The sequence below is a fragment of the Mustelus asterias genome, chromosome 12 (assembly GCF_964213995.1).
Source record: "Mustelus asterias chromosome 12, sMusAst1.hap1.1, whole genome shotgun sequence".
Taxonomy (NCBI): domain Eukaryota; kingdom Metazoa; phylum Chordata; class Chondrichthyes; order Carcharhiniformes; family Triakidae; genus Mustelus; species Mustelus asterias.
In genome coordinates this window covers 8,748,987-8,770,751 of record NC_135812.1, presented here as the reverse complement: position 1 = coordinate 8,770,751, position 21,765 = coordinate 8,748,987, and the positions used below count along the sequence as shown (strand labels likewise).

General features: G+C 47.6%; 1 protein-coding gene across 1 annotated transcript in view; it reads right to left on the bottom strand.

Annotated features, from left to right (window-relative positions):
• Positions 1–21,134, bottom strand: part of LOC144501220 (aldehyde dehydrogenase, dimeric NADP-preferring-like) — a 32,632-nt gene extending 11,498 nt beyond the window's left edge. The window contains exons 1-7 of the mRNA XM_078224669.1: positions 21,024–21,134; positions 20,837–20,914; positions 14,873–15,047; positions 11,500–11,731; positions 7,175–7,260; positions 2,843–3,051; positions 534–651 (exon numbers count right to left, since the gene is read on the bottom strand). Of these exons, the coding sequence (XP_078080795.1) occupies positions 534–651; positions 2,843–3,051; positions 7,175–7,260; positions 11,500–11,731; positions 14,873–15,047; positions 20,837–20,853 (837 nt within the window). The 5' untranslated portion in view covers positions 20,854–20,914; positions 21,024–21,134. The remainder of the gene's footprint in view (positions 1–533; positions 652–2,842; positions 3,052–7,174; positions 7,261–11,499; positions 11,732–14,872; positions 15,048–20,836; positions 20,915–21,023) is intronic.
• Positions 21,135–21,765: the final 631 nt, after the last annotated feature.

Genomic DNA, 21,765 nt, shown 5'->3' with positions numbered 1-21,765 from the left:
GGACGACTCCCACCCAAACCCGCATTTTCTTCTTTCAGGTCCCAATTGACCTGTTGACCCTGCCACAAGACAGAAGAGCCGGAATAGGCCATTCAGCCCATCGAGCCTGCTCCACATTCCACAAGATCATGGCGGCATAGTGGTTAGCGCTGCTGCCGCACAGCGCCAGGGACCCGGGTTCGATTCCTGGCTTGTGTTACTGTCTGTGTGGAGTTTGCACGTTCTCCCCGTGTCTGTGTGGGTTTCCTCCGGGTGCTCCGGTTTTCTCCCACAGTCCAAAGATGTGCTGGTAGATGCATTGGCCATGGTAAATTGCCCCCTAGTGTCAGGGGGACTAGCTAGGATTGTTGTCAGTGGAGACTCGATGGGCCGAATGGCCTCCTTGTTCACTGTAGGATTCAATGATTCGACTGTGGCCTCAACACCATTTTCCTGCCTTTCCTCCATATCCCCCGTCTCCCTGGTCAGTCAGGTATCTGTGTAACTGACCCAGCCCCCACTGCCCAGTGGCACGAACCCTCTTCGTAACTCACAAAGAGATATGTGCTGATCTTCTTCACCACTGCATCTTGGATACTTTTATCACACAGGATGTAATCTGGAGCGATGCAGGTCTGTCCACAGTTCGTGAACCGTCCCCACGCGATACGTCTACAAAGAATAAACAAGTTATTCACAAAGTGATCTTATCCAAGCGTAACATTTTTATAATTCAAATTATGCTCTTAGAACCTGAAAAACACCATGAAATGCCGCAGCAGACCAGACTATGGACTAAGTGCTGGAAAATGGGATGAGGATAGATAGATACTTGATGGCCAGCACGGACACAGTGGGCCGAAGGACCTCTCTCTGTGCTGTTCAACCCTGAGTCTATAACTGCAGAACGTTTACAGCATTCAAGAATTTTATTCACCTCTTTGTGCCTCATATTTATCATTGTCACAAGTCGGCTTACATTAACACTGCAATGAAGTTACTGTGAAAATCCCCAAGCCGCCACATTCCGGCGCCTGTTCGGGTACACCGAGGGGGAATTTAGCACGGCCCAATCCACCTAACCAGCACGTCTTTCAGACTATGGGAGGAAACCGGAGCACCCAGAGGAAACCCACGAAGACACGGGGAGAACGTGCAGACTTTGCACAGACAGCGACCCAACCAGGAATCGAACCTGGGTCCCTGACGCTGTGAGGCAGCAGCACTAACCACGGTGCCACCCCTGCCCATACACTCCCATTATGGACATAGCAAGGCTTTGTTAGTGGGCTATGGGGAGGGCTAGATAGGGAACAGAATATAGCTTCTGCAAGCTCTACATATGTATAAATGATTTGGAAGAAGGTGTAACTGGTGTAATCATCAAGTTTGCGGATGACACGAAGATGGCTGGACTTGCGGATAGCGAAGAGCATTGTCGGGCAATACAGCAGGATATAGATAGGCTGGAAAATTGGGCGGAGAGGTGGCAGATGGAGTTTAATCCGGATAAATGCGAAGTGATGCATTTTGGAAGAAATAATGTAGGGAGGAGTTATACAATAAATGGCAGAGTCATCAGGAGTATAGAAACACAGAGGGACCTAGGTGTGCAAGTCCACAAATCCTTGAAGGTGGCAACACAGGTGGAGAAGGTGGTGAAGAAGGCATATGGTATGTTTGCCTTTATAGGACGGAGTATAGAGTATAAAAGCTGGAGTCTGATGATGCAGCTGTATAGAACGCTGGTTAGGCCACATTTGGAGTACTGCGTCCAGTTCTGGTCGCCGCACTACCAGAAGGACGTGGAGGCGTTAGAGAGAGTGCAGAGAAGGTTTACCAGGATGTTGCCTGGTATGGAGGGTCTTAGCTATGAGGAGAGATTGGGTAAACTGGGGTTGTTCTCCCTGAAAAGACGGCGAATGAGGGGAGATCTAATAGAGGTGTACAAGATTATGAAGGGGATAGATAGGGTGAACGGTGGGAAGCTTTTTCCCAGATCAGAAATGACGTTCACGAGGGGTCACGGGCTCAAGGTGAGAGGAGCGAAGTATAACTCAGATATTAGAGGGATGTTTTTTACACAGAGGGTGGTGGGGGCCTGGAATGCGCTGCCAAGTAGGGTGGTGGAGGCAGGCACGCTGACATCGTTCAAGACTTACCTGGATAGTCACATGAGCAGCCTGGGAATGGAGGGATACAAACGATTGGTCTAGTTGGACCAAGAAGCGGCACAGGCTTGGAGGGCCGAAGGGCCTGTTTCCTGTGCTGTACTGTTCTTTATTCTTTGTATACAGGTTGGATAATGTTCCCTCTGCACTGCTGCAAATGTATGAACCTCAAGCCCAAAGTCAAGTCATAATCATAGAATCCCTACAGTGCAGGAGGCGGTTGTTTGGCCCATCGAGTCTGCACTGATCACAATCTCACCCAGGCCCTATCCCCGCAGCCCCATGTATTTACCCTCAAGTTAAAGTTTATTTATTAGTTACAAGTATGGCTTACGTTAACGCTGCAATGAAATTACTGTGAAATTCCCATGGTCGCCACACGCCCTGTTTGGGTCAATGCACCCTAACCAGCACGTCTTTCAGATTGTGGGAGGAAACCTAGCTAGTCCCCCGACACTAAGGGGCAATTTAGCGTGGCCAATCCACCTAACCCGCACATCTTTGGACTGTGGGAGGAAACCGGAGCACCCGGAGGAAACCCACACAGACACGGGGAGAATGTGCAGACTCTGCACAGACGGGAGTCGAAGGCGGGAATCGAACCCGGGTCCCTGGTGCTGTGAGGCAGCAGTGCTAACCACTGTGCCACCGCTTACTGCAGCAGTGTGACAACTTTGCAACCAGAAACCAACCTGCAGGCGACGTCCAGATCACAGTCGGTGTCGACGTAACAGGGACTTTTGCCTCCAAGTTCCAGGGTCACGGGGGTCAGATGTTTGGCCGCAGCCTCCATTACAATCCGGCCAATGCTGGTACTGCCCGTAAAGAAGATGTGATCAAACTGCTGCTTTAGGAGTTCCGTCGTCTCCTCCACTGCTCCATTGATGACCAGGTAGAGGTCCTGATGGAGGAGGGTGCGTAAAGATAGAAAAAAAACAATAAAATCACTTTACCCTCCCCCAAGGATCACAGTTATACTGTCAATCGCTCAACAGGGGGCGTGGTTAGGCCACTCCGTCCCTCAAACATACTCCACCATTCAGGTAGATCCGTGCCACAGCTCCATATAGAAACAGGAAATAGGAGCAGGAGAAGGCCATTCGGCCCTTCGAGCATGCTCTGCCATTCAGTATGATCCTGGCTGATCATCCAACTCAATAGCCTGCTCCCACCTTTCTCCATATCCTTTGATCCCCTTTATCCCAAGAGCTATATCTAACTCCTTCTTGGAAACATACAATGTTTTGGCCTCAACTACCTTCTGTGGTAGTGAATTCCTTAGATTCACCACTCTCTGGGTGAAGACATTTCTCCCCATCTCAGTCCTAAAAGGTTTACTCCTTATCCTTAGACTGTGACCCCTGGTTCTGGACATCCCCACCATCAGGAACATCCTTCCTACATCTACCCAGTCTGGTCTTGTAAAAATTTGAAGTTTCTGTGAGATCCCTCTCATTCTTTTAAATTCCAGTGAATTGAAGACCGATAAAAAGGAAAGTTCTGGTAAATGTTTTATCCCTCACACAGTTACTGGACTATTAATCTTGAACGCTCGCATGGGTTCAAACCCCATTCAGCCAAGCGGAGGGAAAAATCAAAATGTGGGAAATCGAAGGCTGGCATCGGGAAAAATGACCATAAAGTTTTTCAATTGTCGCAAAAACCCAACAGGATAATTAACATCCTTTAGAGAAGGATACTCGTCACACTCACCTTGACCGGGACAAGTGCGAGACTCCAGCCACAGGCCCAGATGGTTGAATCTTAACTGCCCTGAGAGGCATAGACAGGGTGGATAGTCAGAGGCTTCTTCCCAGGGTGGAAGTGTCAATTACAGGGGGCACAGGTTCAAGGTGAGGGGGAAAGTTTAAGGGATTCGTGTGGGGAACATTTCTCAGAGTGGTGGGTGCCTGGAATACGCTGCCAGAGGATGTGATGGAAGCAGACACATTAACAACATTTAAGAGGCATCTGGATGGGTACATGAATAGGGAGGGAATAGAGGGATACAGACCGAGTAAGGACAGAAGGTTTTCTTTAGTTTAGTTAGGACATCATGATCGGCACAGGCTTGGAGGGCCGAAGGGCCTGTTCCTGTGCTGTACTTTTCTTTGTGGGTCAATTATATCAAGCTGCTACTACAGCAGTCCAAGAAAGACAAATTTGCATTGACACAGCACCTCTCACATCCACAGGACATCCAACAGCACGTTACAGCCAAGGTAGCATAGTCACTGTTGTAATGTAGGAAACACAGCAGCCAATTTATACACAGCAGTGAAATGGCGACCAGAGAACCTGTTTTTAAATCAATATTAGTTTGAGGAGAAGCACTGGCCGTGACACCAGTAATCGCTGCCCTGATCTTCGTTGAAGAGTACCATTGGGATCTTTTGCATCCTCCTGAATGTGAAGGGGGAGCCTCATTTTAATATCTCACCCAGAAGAGGGCACCTCTGACAGTCCAGCACTCCATCAGCACTGCGCTGCATCGTCAGCCTAGATTGTGTACTCGTGTGTCTGACTCGGAATGGAGAATGTGCCACGCACTCAGCCATGGCTGACGGTGCAACATGGCCCATCACCTTGTCAGGGTAACAGAACGTCAGCCCCACCAGAGGCAACCCCACCCCGAGACACAGCATTGCAACAATCAAGCAGCAAGGCTCAGCCAACAAGGCTCTCAGACAACGAACAACAAGATTGGAAAACGTTCCCATCAGCGGAGAGGTTATTATTGGATCAATAGAGATTTTTGGGAATTTGGGGTGGATCTGAAAATGGATCAAAGTCTCACTCTGGTCAAAGAATCGAGGGCTCCGATTTCCAACGTTAGGTGTCAGGAGGACAGGGACGGGACAGGAGCTGTAGCTCGGGTCACTAACTGAGAAAAACACAGTGAGGTAGACTGCTGTCAATTTTATGAAGGACAAAATTCACAAAAGCAGCATTCACTCGGAAACAGTTGACGTAAGAACTCGCCAGGACATTGCTGTTTGCCGACGCAGGAACAGGAAATGTTGCCAAAGAGCAGAGTTTGAGGCAAGTTCATCTTTTGCCCGTAGCCTCTCTGTGTGAAGAGAGTCTGCACCCAAATCGATAGCCTGGCCCTTTTCAGACACTGAGGGGTCTACAGGCTGCCCCATTGTTTTCTGCATCGATTTCCAATTTCTTTGCCCTCTTTAGAGGGGCCAGATGTCATTACGGTTGGGAACAAAATGGACCCTCATCAGGTCTCTGTCCCCTGTTTCCCTCTCCCCCGCCCCCCTCCACCCCACTCACCTACGTCAAGTTGCGCTCTCAAAGGCAACACAATTTCACCTCTCAGTTCTCCCTCAACAGCAGCAACGCGGGCGAGTGATGTTAAACATTGGACAAATTTCCCATGACATAATTAGAAGGTAAAGGTGTCATGTGATCCAGTCTTAGTTTCACTTTTGCTTTGAGCAGAGCACACACGCACAGTTGTTCTGGGCTCCTGGTCGGTCTGTGGCGGATGGATCCCATTATGGAGGTGCTCAGGCCTTTCATCTGGAGCAGGAGCAGGGAGTCCATCTTTACCCTGCTAAGGAATTGAAGCCGGTGAACGGACAGGGGCTGGAGGCCAGAGTCACCGCTCGCCTCAAAGGCTGGACAGGACTGCTCCAAGTGCTGTCGTACAGGGGTCAAGAGTTGGTCATACAGCAGCTGATAGCCTCCATTCTGTCATACTAGCTGGTCCGCTAGCTGGTTCCCCCGCCCCGAATTTGTCACAAAAATACTAAAGATGGACGTTGACTTCTGGGACAAAATGCTGCACTGGGTCACCGCTGAGATTCTGCGTCTCCCGCTTCGGGAGGGTGGTCAGGCGCCGGTGTGCCTTCGCACCCAGATTGTGACCTTCTGCCTTCAGACCCTGCAGCGATACCTTTACATTGATTCCCCCTCCTAGACGGTGTGCCTTGCCGATGTATTTCTTCCACCAGGTGCATGGCGTGAATTATGACGTGCAGCTCCTGTTTTTAGACCAGAGGAATCTTTGTAATTCCTTCTTGGCATTGCCCGTCTTTTACCAGGACTCGATAAAAGTCCGAAGCGCGGTTGCTTTGAGCCGCAGCTTTTCCCCCCATCCGGAATAGCGGCGGTCGTCAGGGAGACACAGCTCAAGAATCCACATCTTCACGGTCAGAACCAACAGTCCCGACTGTCAGCCCCGCTATGTTCACAACCGGGTGTTCCCGGAAAGGGAACAGACAGCATCCGCTGGCATGATCGAGGCCTTCCACGCCCAGCGGGCACCATGGGGACTGGGTATATTATCGACCCCTTTAATCACACTTTGTTTTGATGGTTCAGTTTTAATTAGGGATTCCGTTTACTTTGATACAGTATCTATTTGAGGAGCTGCCTTTTAATTTATCCCTCAATTTGCTGATATGATTAGAATAAAAGAAGCACGGTTTTGATATCTTCTAGCTTCTTACAGAAGTATAACTGTTCTCATCGAACTAATCATAGAATCCCTGCAGTGCAGAAAGAGGCCATTCGGCCCATCAAGTCTGCACCAACATTCCAAAAGAGCATCCCACCCTGACCCTCCCCTCAGCCCTATCCCCGTAACCCCATGCATTTACCACGGGTAATCCACCTTATTTACCCATCTTCTGTCACGAAGGGGTAATTTAGCATGGCCAATCCATGGCCAATCCACCTAACCTGCAGATCTTAGGACTGTGGGAGAAAACCAGAGCACCCAGAGGAAACCCACACAGACACGGGGAGAACGTGCAAATGCCACATAGACAGACAGTCACCCAAGGCCAGAATTGAACCCGGGTCTCTGGCACTTTGAGGCAGCAGCACTAATCACTGTGCCACCGTGCCGCCCCTTACTGAATGAACCCACACGTGTTTACCCAATCCCTTATGAGTGATTGGTGCCTTGCACAGTATCTAAGCCAATAACACAACAGTCCTCAGTGTCGAATCGGTTTTCTTGACGTGTTCCCATCACTGTAATGCCCCTCCCCCCAGTCTGGACTCACCTTGTCCAAGTACTGAGGGAGGAGTTCCGCCAGTAATTGGGCCGTATTCCAACTCACTTCAGATGGCTTCAGGACAACGGCATTCCCTGAGAACGGGATCGTAACACAAAAGTAATTACTGGCAACCGGCAAAGTATTATGTAGAAAATACAGCACAGAAACAGAACATTCGGGTCAATATGTCCATGCTGGTGTGTTCCATGTGGGCGTCTTTCCAACCAGACCTCACCCAAATCTATCACAGTTTCCTTTTATTCCTTTCTCCCTTCTGTACTTACCAAGATAAACAGATGTCATGAAAGACTGACTTCCCTTGCCATTGAAAACTCCAAGACCCAACAGACGATATAGTTTTTGGGATTGGTGTGAAATCCATGGAATCTGTCTTGGTTGCGTCTCCCAGTTATTGAGTGGTGTGTTCTCAACCACAAAGTTTGTCTATAAATTCACATGTATCACATATCCTCTAACATTCAGGGTTAAGAAGATAGATATTGGCCGGAATTCTCCGACATGGGACACCCCGTCTCCACTGCCAGCGAGATCAGAGAGTTTGACACTCAGCCAAATCTTCATTCACTGCGGTGGGACTGGAGAATCCTGCCTGCGAGTGAGGTCGGAGAATCCGGCCCATAGTAGATGGCTTTATCTTTCTGATCTTGTAAAGTTATGTTTTGTTAATACAAAACCCATGGAATCTTGAGGCTTAATTCTCTTAGCAAGCATCACAACCACAGTCTACTTTCAACTGCAGACTTCAACCAAAGGACCCAATTTCCATTATCACGTGAGCAGTAGATTCTGATGTATTGAACCTGTTTAAAGGGTTGTTTATGGAGGTTGGTTTGATTGGAACATTGTAAATAGCATGGTTAAGGGTTATACATCATCATGACTGTTTGTTTATAATTGAGAAAATTTCATGCTAATTTTCTTACTGTACATGTTGACTATATTCTTAAATAAACTGTTTGCTAAAAGCTCCCTAGTGGGTCACTTGAATCAAACCTGAAGTGAAACATCTCATGCTTATCCTAACCAAATTAAGAGCCAAAACTTAAGATTTAGGCGGCTCCATAGAACACTTGAGTTTCTGACCTGAACTGTAACACTGTGCAGTTATTTCAGACAAGCCCTGCTCGATTCATAGAATCCCTACGGTGCAGAAGGAGGCCATTCAGCCCATTGAGTCTGCACCGACCACAATCCCACCCAGCTCCTATTCCCGTAACCCCTCATATTTACCCTGCTAATCCCCCAACACTTGGGTCAATTTATCATGACTAATCAACCTAACCCGCACATCTTTAGATTGTGGGAGGAAACCACGCAGACACGTGGAGAATGTGCAAACTCCACACAGACAGTGACCTGAGGCCAGGAATTGAACCCGGGTCCCTGGTGCTGTGAGGCAGCAGTGCTAACCACTGTGCCACCGTGACGCCCATTGTTGCTGAAATGTCAGCAAGCAGCAACCTCTAATTTGATTCTGAGGCAATATAATGGACAACATGCTTGTTTTTACTCTGGGCTAATGCAGTGTCCTGGGGTTTTAATGATCCTTTGGGATTGATTGAAAGGTCAGGTGTTGCCTGGGGAACAGTTTTTTCTCCCCCACAGAAAAGTCCAAGGGCATAATTTTCCAGTTGCACTCGCCGCAAGTCTGGAAAATCCCACCCGAAGTCAATGGACCTTTGCATAGTCCATATCCCGCCCGGTATGATTCCCGTGGCGAGTGGGATGGGAAGATTCCGCCCCAAGGTTTTAGTTTCATCTTGTTCAGAAGCTGTTTGAACTTGTGACAGAAAACATTGTTTCCCGTTTCCGTCTCGAAGAGTTGGAAATTCTGCTGCCTGTAAGTTGCTAGCTAGAAGCTGGTGGAGGCAGGCAGTGTCTGTCTCTGTCCCTCCAGAGGTGTGCTGAGAGTTCCCGGACTGGAAAGCTTCAGAGTTTTCATCCTACGTGTCAAAGGACCAATTTGCAGCAGATGATGAAAAGCTGCAAAATCCAGCAACACGCAAGCACTGGGGGTGGCACGGTGGGTTAGCACTGCTGCCTCACACCTCCAGGGACCCGGGTTCGATTCCCAGCTTGGGTCATTGTCTGTGCGGAGTCTGCATGTTCTCCCAGTGTCTGCGTGGGTTTCCAGTGGGTGCTCTGGTTTCCTCCCACAATCCGAAAGACGTGCTGTTTAGGTGCATTGGCCGTGCTAAATTCTCCCTCACTGTTAGCCGAACAGGCACCAGAGTGCGGCGACTAGGGGATTTTCACAGTAGCTTCATTGCAGTGTTAATGTAAGCCTACTTGTTACACTAATAAATAAGATTTAAACGTACAAGTTATTTTGTGCCAAGTCAAGTAAGGGGTGTCTGTTTATGGGGTGTTGTTTGACTTGGAACATCATAGTTAACTAGAATCCCTACATGCAGAAGGAGGCCATTTGGCCCATCGAGTCTGCGCCGACCACAATCCCACCCAGGCCCTATTCTCATAACCCCACATATTTATCCTGCTAATCCCCCTGGCACTAAGGGGCAATTTAACATGGCCAATCAACCTAACCAGCACGTCATTCCGACTGTGGGAGGAAACCGGAGCACCCGGAGGAAACCCACGCAGACACGGGGAGAAGGTGCAGACTCCACACAGACAGTGACCTGAGGCTGGAATTGAACCCGGGTCCCTGGCACTGTGAGGCAGCAGTAGTAACCAACTGTGCTGCCCTAACTGTTAAGGTTGATATTATATCGTGGTTGATTCACGTAAATGGTAAAAGTTACGCTAATTTTCCTTATTAGATTTTAACCGTGTTCTTAAATAAAGTTTGTTTGATAAAAGTTTCCCAGTGGGTCAGTTGAATCACAGCCGGAGTGGAACACCAATGGCTCACCCATGCCAAAATCAACATGTAAAACTTAGGGTTGAGTCTAACTTCATAAAACTCCTTGGAGTTTCTGGCCGGGCTGATCTGATGCCCTCATTTGCTGCAATACGGATTGCTGAGGCATACATGGATTTCTTGCTCCACCACTCACTCTCCTGTGTCCAAGGAGCAGTTTGGAATTCAGCCAATCCCAGTGTCGTTGGGCTGGAGAGAGAGGAGGGAAGAAGAAAAATCAGCCAGCCTCTCGACTCCTGATCACTATCCAAGCCTCCACTGTGTGCAGGGTGATGAACACAAGTTCAGAGGGAGGGCAAGGCCAGACTCAGCTCCAATTCCCCACAATCATACCTCCAACCCGATTTTCAAGTTTGCTGGTGACACCACCATAGTGGGTCGGATCTCAAATAATGACGAGGCAGAGTACAGGAATGAGATAGAGAATCTGGTGAACTGGTGCAGCAACAATAATCTCTCCCTCAATGTCAACAAAACGAAGGAGATTGTCATCGACTTCAGGAAGCATAGAGGAGAGCCTGCCCCTGTCTACATCAATGGGGATGAAGTAGAAAGGATCGAGAGCTTCAGGTTTTTAGGTGCCCAGATCACCAACAACCTGTCCTGGTCCCCCCATGCCGACACTATAGTTAAGAAAGCCCACCAACGCCTCTACTTTCTCAGGAGACTAAAGAAATTTGGCATGTCAGCTACGACTCTCACCAACTTTTACAGATGCACCAGAGAAAGCGTCCTTTCTGGTTGTATCACAGCTTGGTATGGCTCCTGCTCTGCCCAAGACCGCAAGAAACTACAATGGGTCATGAATGCAGCCCAATCCGTCACGCAAACCAGCCTCCCATCCATTCACACTGTCTACACTTGCCGCTGCCTCAACAAAGCAGCCAGCATAATTAAGGACCCCACGCACCCCGGACATTCTCTCTTCCACCTTCTTCCATCAGGAAAAAGTTACAAAAGTCTAAGGTCACGTACCAACCGACTCAAGAACAGCTTCTTCCCTGCTGCCGTCAGACTTTTGAATGGACTTACCTCGCATTAAGTTGATCTTTCTCTGCACCCTAGCTATGACTGTAACACTACATTCTGCATCCTCTCCTTTCCTTCTCTATGAACGGTATGCTCTGTCTGTATAATTTGCAAGAAACAATACTTTTCACTGTATGCTAATATATATGACAATAATAAATCAAATCAAATCCAGCATAGATAGATAACTGGGAAAATCATAAGGAAGTAAGCAATCAAAATAAAAATGAACTACAATCCCACATGGGGTTACAGGGATAGGACCTGGGTGGGATTGTGATCGGTGCAGACTCGATGGGTCGAATGGCCTCCTTCTGCACTCTCGGGATTCTATAATTCACTGATTATCATTTGATCTTTCTGACAGAGATTGGGAAGGGATGAAGCCAGAGCTTACCTGCTGCGATTGCTCCAACTAAAGGCTGGATCGTAAGGGCCAATGGGTAGTTCCAGGCCCCAATGATCAGAACCACTCCCAGAGGTTCTCGATGGATATAGACAGTGTCCATTAACGTCATCATGTTCTTGGACACGTGCTCTGGGGCGCTCCATTTGGGCAGTTTGCTTATAGCCAAAGTCAATTCATTCAGAATGCCTGTCATTTCAAAGACCTCCACAGCAAATGCATTCTGCAAATTCAAAAAGAAAGAAAAATGTTTTTAAGGATCTCTCCCTTTCACAGCCTCCCCCTTATCCATTTCCTCCCTCCCTGGTGAATCGGGTATTGTTCTGCGGCGACCATTTTAGAAGAAAGGGCGTGGCCGCCCAAGGGGGCTTTTCGATCATGTGTGGCATCACAGCCGAGGACAACACAGTCAATGTCCCCCACACATAACACACGCATCACTCAACACTACACAGGAGCATTGACATTGGATATCTTTTCAGTTTAGGGTTGGGATCAGCCGCACTTTCCCTGCCATCAACGTGACTGAAGAGCAAAGGTGCTGAATACACAGTGTCAGTGCCACAGGAAAGGAGATGATTCAGCTCCCGGCGTAGGACCCCCAGCCACAGTAATATTTATAACAGGAATTACACCAGAAAAAATAAAATGCCGGCTCTCCTAAGATGTCAATCCCATTCTGGAAACGTGTGGTTCTCAATTTATCACCAAGTGAAGAAGGGAAAGGGTTAATGTTTTTTTGTACTCAATTTATTTTGTACCTAAAAGGTTGGACTTTGTACCTGGAATGTATCATAAACATAACCCTTCCTTATGGCTAGGCTCCCCTTTGTTTATATTGCTCCTGGTAGTAGTATAAGCCATTTGTTCATGGTTGCCTTGCTTGTTTATATCATTCTGATAAAACAGACAGTTAAATGTAGATGTTGGGTTGTAAGTCTTACTTTTTCCGTAGGCTTGTGTATGATTTAAATAAAGGAAGCAGCTACCAAATGGTGGAGTGCGAGAATGGCCGTTTGAAGGAGGACTCCCACTGGAACAGCTGCAATCGCACACAGTCACTTCAAAGGAAAAGCTGCGGGAAGAGCAGGGGACCAGAGGTGGCACCTTGACTACAACTACCAGGAGAATTTGGCTTTATGACCCAAGGATACCAGATAGTCTCTAACCATGATCCAGAGACTATCAGAAGCTGTTAAAGGAACTATAATTTATGATCCAAGGACTGTTAACTGGACTTTGCTTTATGGCTTGTATTGGGAACCCTGATGTATAAATGTCCACGCTTCTTGTGTTCAGAGAGAACTTTGGCTTCCGCTTTCAAGGGGTCAGGTTCTCCCTCAAGCTTGTGAGAATAAAGCCTGACTGTATTTTGACTCATACCAGCCTCAAGAGGTATATATACCGACTGCAAAGTCCCAACAAATTCCCAACTCATGTTATCAGTTTCAGATTGGAGGAATGGGAACCCAAGGCAACACAGCCCCCCAGGTACGGAGCAGCTTTCAGTATCTCATCTAAATAGCCATTCTTCATGAGATTAAACAGGAGGCTCCGCCTTCTCAACCTTGCCCCCTCGCCTGAGGTGTGGTGACCCTCGGGTTAAATCACCACCAGTCAGCTCTCCCCCTCAAAGAGGACAGCAGCCTACGGTCATCCAGGACAAGTAGTTTGACCCATGAGGGAGGGGTGGGAGATGGAAATGTCCAAGTCTCATTGAGTGATATTTCTAGTAACAGTCCACGTAGTTTATCAAGAAAGGAAACTGGAGCAGATTTCTTCACTCTCTGGCTCGCTCAAAGGGCAATTGTACCTCAGAATCCCTACAGCGCAGGAGGAGGCCATTCAGCCCATCGAGCCTGCACCAACAACAATCCCACCCAGGCCCTATCACCGTAATCTCACAGATTTACACTGCTAATTCCCCTGACACTAAAGGGCAATTTATCATGGCCAATCAACTTGATCCACAGATTGTCGCACTGTGGGAGGAAACCCACGCAGACACGGGGAGAATGTGCAGACTCCACTCAGACAGGGACCCAAGCCGGGAATCGAACCCGGGTCCCTGGCGCTGTGAGGCAGCAGTGCTAACCACTGTGCCAGTCACCCTGGCAGTGTTCAGATAACTCATATGCAAGCCAGTGACCTTCCTGGGCTGCCACACTTTTCACCTGCATTCCCTCCACACCCCGACCCATTCAGTTTCTGAGCAAGATGTAATTACCTTCAATTAGTTCAGTCCCAGTTCTTCTTACCCACTCCCCAAACCCGAGAGAAAACAACTGATTGCAAACACCCAATGGCACAAAGCATTGGCTCTCCATTCACCAGAATAACTCTGTAGCTGCCCATCTTATCAACCGCGCTGCCTTTGATGCCCTGGTCGTCAGTAACTTCTGCTCTCTGTCATCCTGGCTGTTTCCCTGGCATGACTCCCATTAAATATTCCAGTCAGCAGTCTCGGGGGAGGATCAGACAATCACGTTGCCAGCGACAACAGCACTAACAGAATCCTAGAACAATGGTAGATGCACAATCGACAGACAGACACACACCTCCTTCCCACTTTCCCTTCCCCTACGGCTTGACATTCGGTTAAGGCAAGAAACCTAGACAGGTTATAAGACCATAAGATATAGGAGCAGAGGTAGGCCATTTGGCCCATCGAATCTGCTCTGCTATTCGATCATGGCTGATATATTTCTCACCCCCATTCTCTTGCTTTTTCCCCCACAACCTTCTGTCCCCTCACCAATCATGAACCTCTCTCCATCTTAAATACACTCAGTGACCTGGCCTCCAGAGCCTTCTGTGGCAATGAATTCCATAGATTCACCACCCTCTGGCTGAAGAAATTCCTCCTCATCTTGGTTCCATAGGGTCATCCCTTTATTCTGAGGCTGTGCCCTCAGATCCTAGTCTCTCTGACTAATGGAGACACCTTCCCACGTCCACTCTATCCAGGCCTCTCAGTATTCTGTAAATTTCAATGAGATCCCCCATCATTGACCAGATAGAATTTCCCAGGTTAGAGAGGGCCGGAAGAGTTGTGAATGCCCACAACTCCTTCCCATTGTACAGGACTAACCAGCCAATGGGTTGGTGTGAAGATGGTTAAGCCTATGGAAGGAGTATTGGTTTTGCTGTCAGTCAGGCTGTTAACCAGTCGCAGATCCTTCCACTAACACACTCTGTTGTTCAGGGTGCGATGGAACCAAATTAACACTCCAGACTGGAGAGCAAGTAACTGAAATACTTTTAGCAGTGAATGGAAACATGTCCAATTATCATCGCAATCCAGGGAAGATTGCGAAGGGGTTTGTGCAACCTGGCTGAACGCGTGTCAAGAGAGGTTTCAAACCTTGTGCAAGTCCTTTTTGAGCGCCAGTGAGAACTCTTCCTTTCTCTCTGTGATCATTCTCCCCAATGCCTTCAGCTGCTGAATGCGGAATTCCAGAGACTGGGTTTTCCCCTGATTGTAGGCGTCTCTCGCACCGGATACAACGAGATTGATCTGGTCCATGATGCACCAACCCCTGCCAAGGAAGACAAAGCAATGGTCAGTGTGATAAACCCCAGGACTTACATGGGGGGGAAATCCCTGACTCACCTCCCAGTAGGACTCAGAATACGAGCTCCCCGAGTGATTGGTAATTACCTTACCAGGTGGAACTCGTATCCCGCGCCCTTTATAAAGCAGGCCCTTGAGCGGGTCCATTATTGTAACATCCTGGTTGGGACCCGATAGCGTTCACTACAGGCTTGTGGGGGTTTTGTTTTACTTTGTGCAATGGGGCACCGTTCCTTTCCAGCTGACTCCTGAGTGATTACACTAAGTTTCTTCAAGCACATTTGGGAGTGCCATAATGTAAAAATAAACAAACAGAGGGAATGCTGTGTATTTGAACGTTGTGTTTGGCTATCTGCGCTGGGGTGTTATTTTGGTGATTCAGGAGGTGGCTGAACGATATGAATGGGTGGAGTAGGTTCGGCTGAGTCATGTTATAAAGCAGTAAAGTCAGCGGCAGATTTGGGAGGGTCCTGTCACCAAAACAGGAAACGCACATTGGATCAGTCAGTATCTGTAACTGACACGAGGTTAACGTTTCAGCTCCAACCCGATTCCTTCGTCTGAAGGAACTGAACTCAATATAATTCCAGGCTCAGAGATTGTTCTCAATGAAATGACAAAGATAAAGCTGGGAATTCTGGGCTCGAAACGTCAGCTCTTTTCTCTCCTTACAGACGCTGCCAGACTTGCTGAAATTTTCCAGCGTTTTCCCTTTTGGTTTCAGATTCCAGCATCCCCAGATTTTTAATTGGTAATGGGTTGAAGGGGAATGGGGAGAAGGCAGGAAAATGGGGATGAGGAGCATATCAGCCATGATCGAATGGCGGAGCGGACTCGATGGGCCGAAAGGCCTAATTCTGCTCCGATATCTTATGAAAATCATGACAAAAACTGCTTGCACAGGCAGGATATTATGGGTAAAGTAAGTCAGTCTGTATTAGTACACGCCGATGGTTATGTAGCCCAGATGCTAGTGGATATAAAATGAGAAGCAACTAGGTGGAATAGAAGGACAAGGTTAAAGAGAGCAGGAGGAAGGGAATTAAAAATACTGGACAAAGGAGTAAGCTCAGCCTAGAAGCTGAAGAAAATGTACATGAGAGTGGGGTGCCTGCTCCTCTGTCTGTGCGTGAATGCACGCAAGCCAGCCTCTTCCTCATGCTTGGCTGAATAAGATAAAAACAAGAAAGGCTTATAAAAAGTGTGGATTAGTTATTTGACATTTCTGACCCAGATGTAATACCCCCAAGTCACAACATACAGGGTTTGGAATAGAATAAGCATCATTGCATTAATGACTATCTATAAATGCGATCCTTAGTAAGGTTTGGGTGGTTTTGGGATGCAATGCAAGTTCTACGCCCAACCAAAGCACCTGATGAGTCATTTGTGATGTCTGTTAGAACATAGAACAGTACAGCACAGTACAGGCCCTCGATGTTGTGCCGAGCTTTGTCCGAAGCCAAGATCAAGCTATCCCACTCCCTATCATTCTGGTGTGCTCCATGTGCCTATCCAATAACCGCTTCAAAGTTCCTAAAGTGTCCAACTCCACTATCACAGCAGGCAGTCCATTCCACACCCCAACCACTCTCTGAGTAAAGAACCTACCTCGGACATCCCTCCTATATCTCCCACCATGAACCTTATAGTTATGTCCCCTTGTAACAGCTACATCCACCCAAGGAAATAGTCTGTGAACATCCACTCTATCCCCCTCATCATCTTATAAACCTCTATTAAGTCGCCTCTCATCCTCCTCCGCTCTAAAGAGAAAAGCCCTAGCTCCCTCAACCTTTCCTCATAAGACCTACCCTCCAAACCAGGCAGCATCCTGGTAAATCTCCTCTGCACTCTTTCCAGCGCTTCCACATCCTTCTTATAGTGAGGTGACCAGAACTGCACACAATATTCCAAATGTGGTCTCACCAAGGTCCTGTACAGTTGCAGCATAACCCCACGGCTCTTAAACTCAAACCCCCTGTTAATAAACGCTAACACACTCTAGGTCTCCTTCACGGCTCTATCCACTTGAGTGGCAACCTTCAGAAACGTTGGGAAATAAACTGATGAGAAACAGTTTATGATGTTGACTGCGAGAAGATTTTGCTGTGGAAACAACAGAGATTCAACAAGATTGGGAATGTTCAACAGCCAGTTAGATTCTACGGTGAAGAAATGCTAATTGATAGCTCTTATCAGTGAGGACAATCATATAATGTTCATGTCACGGTACATTAGAACAAAAGGACACGATTACAGGAGATCAAAGAACAGATACCATAAGGTTAATGATAGAATGAAGGAAGAATCTTTGTTTCATTCCAAGTGATAGTGGAATGAGGAGCTAAACACTGGATCTTAAAGGTCAAACAAGGCACATGAAATCCATAGAATCCCGACAGTGCGGAAGGAGTGCCATTCGGCCCATCAAGTCTGCACTGACTACCCCACACATTTACCGTGGCTAATCCCCCAAACCTACACATCTTTGGGATTAGGTGGGTGTGTCAGGGCGTTTCATGCGTTGGTGCAGTCTCGATGGGCCGAAGTGCCTCCGCTACGCTGTAGTACTCTATGATTCTGAGATCCCTCTTGCATAGTTCGTACTCCACAAAGTCCACGGGGAGATCTATTAATGACGCCCCCTTTCCCTCGTGGCCACTGTTAATAGTGGGGTTCGATCCCATGTTCCCAGAATATTAGCCTGGGCAGCTGGATTACCCGTGCAGTGATAATACCACTAAAACACCGTCAGCAGTAGGAACAGAAACATGTTTCATCTGATGAATTGTAACATACCCTCTGGTTCTCCCAGCCTGTGGCACACAACAATGCTTTGCTTATCGTGATTCATGTCCTCCCCTACTGCCAGCTGAGAGCTACGTAATCCCCTAGGAATGGCAAATCCAGACCGGCGTCAGGACAAGTTCTCTCCAGCCCACTGGACAATCAAAACTAACTCAGGTGGATCACCCTGATAAAATGTTACAATATTTAAGTTTATTTATTAGTGTCACAGGTAGGCTTACATTAACACTGCAATGAAGTTACTGTGAAAATCCCTGAGTCGCCACACTCCAGCGCCTGTTCGGGTACACTGAGGAAGAATTTAACATGGCCAATGCACCTAACCGGCACGTCTTTCGGACTGTGGGTGGAAACCGGAGCACCCGGAGGAAACCCACGCAGACACGGGGAGAACGTGCAAACTCCACACAGGCAGTGATCCAAGCCGGGAATCGAACCCAGGTCCCTGGTGCTGTGAGGCAGCAATGATAACCACTGTGCCGCCCTCTGGGAGAGGTGATCTCTGCTCCTGCCATAAACAGGTTAGCTCACGCAGGAAGGGATTTAGAGAATCAGCAGTGAAAGTACACAGGAGAAAGTCTGTGCTAAGAAAGTTACTATTCTCCCCAAAAAAAAAAATCACACCCTGACGTCTAATCCACATCTGGTTTTGCCTAATTCAAAACTGTGGCCCCACCACCGCCAATCTATTTTGTCGAAACAAACTGTCCACACCAGTACACTTACTCCTGTCATCAATTCACCTCCGAGTCTATATTTCCCAAAAGTTGAGCACAAAATGAAAGGAAAAGGACCCAATTTAGCAAAGGATGGCACAGTGGTTAGCACTGCTGCCTCGCTGCACCAGGGACCCAGGTTCGAAACACGGCTTGCGTCACTGTCTGTGTGGAGTTCGCACATTCTCCTTGTGTCTGCATGGGTTTCCTCTGGGTGCTCCGGTTTCCTCCCACAGTCCCAAAGACGTGCTGGTTAGATGCATTGGGCCATGCTGAATGCTCCCTCAGTGTACCCGAACAGGCACAGGAGTGTGGCAACTTGGAGATTTTCACGATATCTTCATTGCAGTCTTTGTAAGCCTACTTGTCACACTGATAAATAAAAACTTAAACACTTATCTCCTTCTTTATGGTTCCACTGTGACACAGTGATTAGCACTGCTGCCTCACAGCGCCAGGGACCTGGGTTCGATTCCTGGCTTGGGTCACTGTGTGGAGTTTACACATTCTCCTCGTGTCTGCGTGGGTTTCCTCCGGGTGCTCCGGTTTCCTCCCACAGTCCCAAAGACGTGCTGGTTAGGTGCATTGGCCATGCTGAATTCTCCCTCAGTGTACCCGAACAGGCGCCGGAGTGTGGCGACTAGGGGATTTTCACAGTGACTTCATTAATGTAAGCCCACTTGACAACTTTAAACAAATTACACTCATAACGTGGAGTTAGACGGCAACCTTTAACAAAAGTATAAGTGTCTCAAAATGCTTCACAAGCATTAACAGTCAAATTAAATTTGATACTGAACCACCCAAGCAGATATTAAGACCGGTGCCCAAGCATTTGGTCAAAGAATGAGGTCTTAAGAAAAATCTTAAAAAGGAGATCTTCAGGAAGGGAATCCCAAAGTTTAGGATCAAGGTAACTGTAGGAACAGCAGCAGAGATTTAAGGAGAGCCCAGGGATTTGAATGCAAGATTGAGAATTTTAAAACCTAGGCAAAAGAGGTTATGTTTGAGGAGCTTGAGAGACACAGCAGGGGGAGAACAGCAAGTTTTTTTGTAAAATCTAACAGTAGATACGACAGGAAAGGGTGGCACAGTGGTTAGCACTGCTGCTTCACAGCGTCAGGGACCCAGGTTCGATTCCTGCATTGGGTGACTGTCTGTGTGGAGTCTGCATGTTCTCCCCGTTTCCAAAGATGTGTAGGTTAGTGGATCAGCCATGCTAAATTGCCCCTTAATGTTCAAAGATGTATGGGATAGGGGGATTAGTGGGATAAATGCGTGGGGTTACAGGGATAGTGCCTGGGTAAGATTAAAGTTTTATTTGTTAATCACAAGTAGGCTCACATTAACACTGCAATTAAACTACTGTGAAAATCCCCTAGTCGCCACACTCTGGCACCTTTTCGGGTACACAAAGGAATAATTTAGCATGGCCAATGAACCTAACCAGCACTTTTTTTTTGGAGTGTGGGAGGAAACCGGAGTACCCGGCGGAAACCCACACAGACACAGGGAGAATGTGCAAACTCCACATGGGCAGTGACCCAAACCAGAAACAAACTCAGGTCCCCGGTGCTGTGAGGGAGCAGTGCTAACCACTGTGCCACCCCTAATATTCTGTCAGAGAGTTGATGCTGACTCAATGATCAAAAAAAAAATCAAGGCTCAACAAGAAACACTCATCTCCAGGACCTTCATTTCAAAAGTAGTCACGAGATAGCTGCTGAGTCAGTATGAACACACAAACACAAAAAGTAGGAGTAGCCCATGGAGGATTTTCCTTCCCCATTCCGCACAGATTGCAGAGATACCACAGTCTGGCTGCTCTCAAGAAAGTTCATGGTAAACTTCTGGCACCTGTGATATCTGACCGTCAGAATGTCTCGACAAGCTTATCGGGCATCCGAGGTTTGGGCATGAGAGGAAGACGGGTTTGCATCAGGTGGGGGTGGTTTACATACAACCCAGGACAAGTCCTCAGTGAGGAACACAAGTCATAGAGGTTTGCAGCATGGAAACAGGCCCTTCAGCCCAATTTGTCCATGCCGCCAAAAGACCAAATGCTGGAAAATCTCAGCGGGTCTGGCAGCATCTGTAAGGAGAGAAAAGAGCTGACGTTTCGTGTCCAGATGACCCTTTGTCAAAACTTTTGTCCATGCCACCCTTTTTAAAAAAAATAACCATTAAGCTAGTCCCAATTACGCACATCCCTTTATACCCATCTTACCCACAGGAACACAGCATCTTTCCCCCGGGCAGGCTATAAAATGACACTTAGACCTTTCCCAGTAATTAGAGACTGCGGCTGGATAAAGAGAGAGAAATAGAGAGGTCACTTCCAGTTCTGGAAAGGAACAGCAGAACTTGTTCAGTCAGTGAGACACAGAGAGAGAGAGCAGTGTCTCTGTGAGTACCTGTACAGCGCTCAGTCCCCAGGTAGCGCTGTCACTCTGGACTTCGCTCGCTACAATCACTACAGCTGATCTCCGGCTTGGTGCCGCTACTTGTTGCTGTTTTAAATGGCCTGGCCTGGGCTAGACTAGTAACCAACAACAGGACAGCGGCAGCCCGAGAGGGACAAACCACGGGGCAACTCAAAACGCGATCACATTCCACAATCCTTGTTTCCGTGCTTCCCTTATTAACAAACCGAGCGAAAATACATCTTTCAAAAAGAGTGACATAGAATACAGCAGGGGTTCGCAAATGAGAATAGAAATCCCTGGGGTAGGGGATTCAGCAGCGCCTGTGGAGAGACATCCAGATTAGATTTTAAAGTGTAGTTTATTTTTTATTAGTGTGACAAGTAGTCTTGCATTAACACTGCAATGAATTTACTGTGAAAATCCCCTAGTCGCCACACTTTGATTTATTATTGTCACATGTATTGGGATACAGTGAAAATGTATAATGGGGCGGCATGGTGTACTGTGCATAGTTTTGGTCCCCTTACATGAGGAAAGATGTAGTGGCATTGGAGGCAGTTCAGAGGAAGTTCACCAGATTGATTCCAGAGATGAGGGGTTTGTCGTTTGAAGAGCGATTGAACAGTTTAGGCCTATACGCTGGAATTTAGAAGAATGAGGGGAGATCAAATTGAGGTATTCAAGATGATAAAGTAGGCGTGGAGTAGACGCTTCCGCTGGTGGGACATTC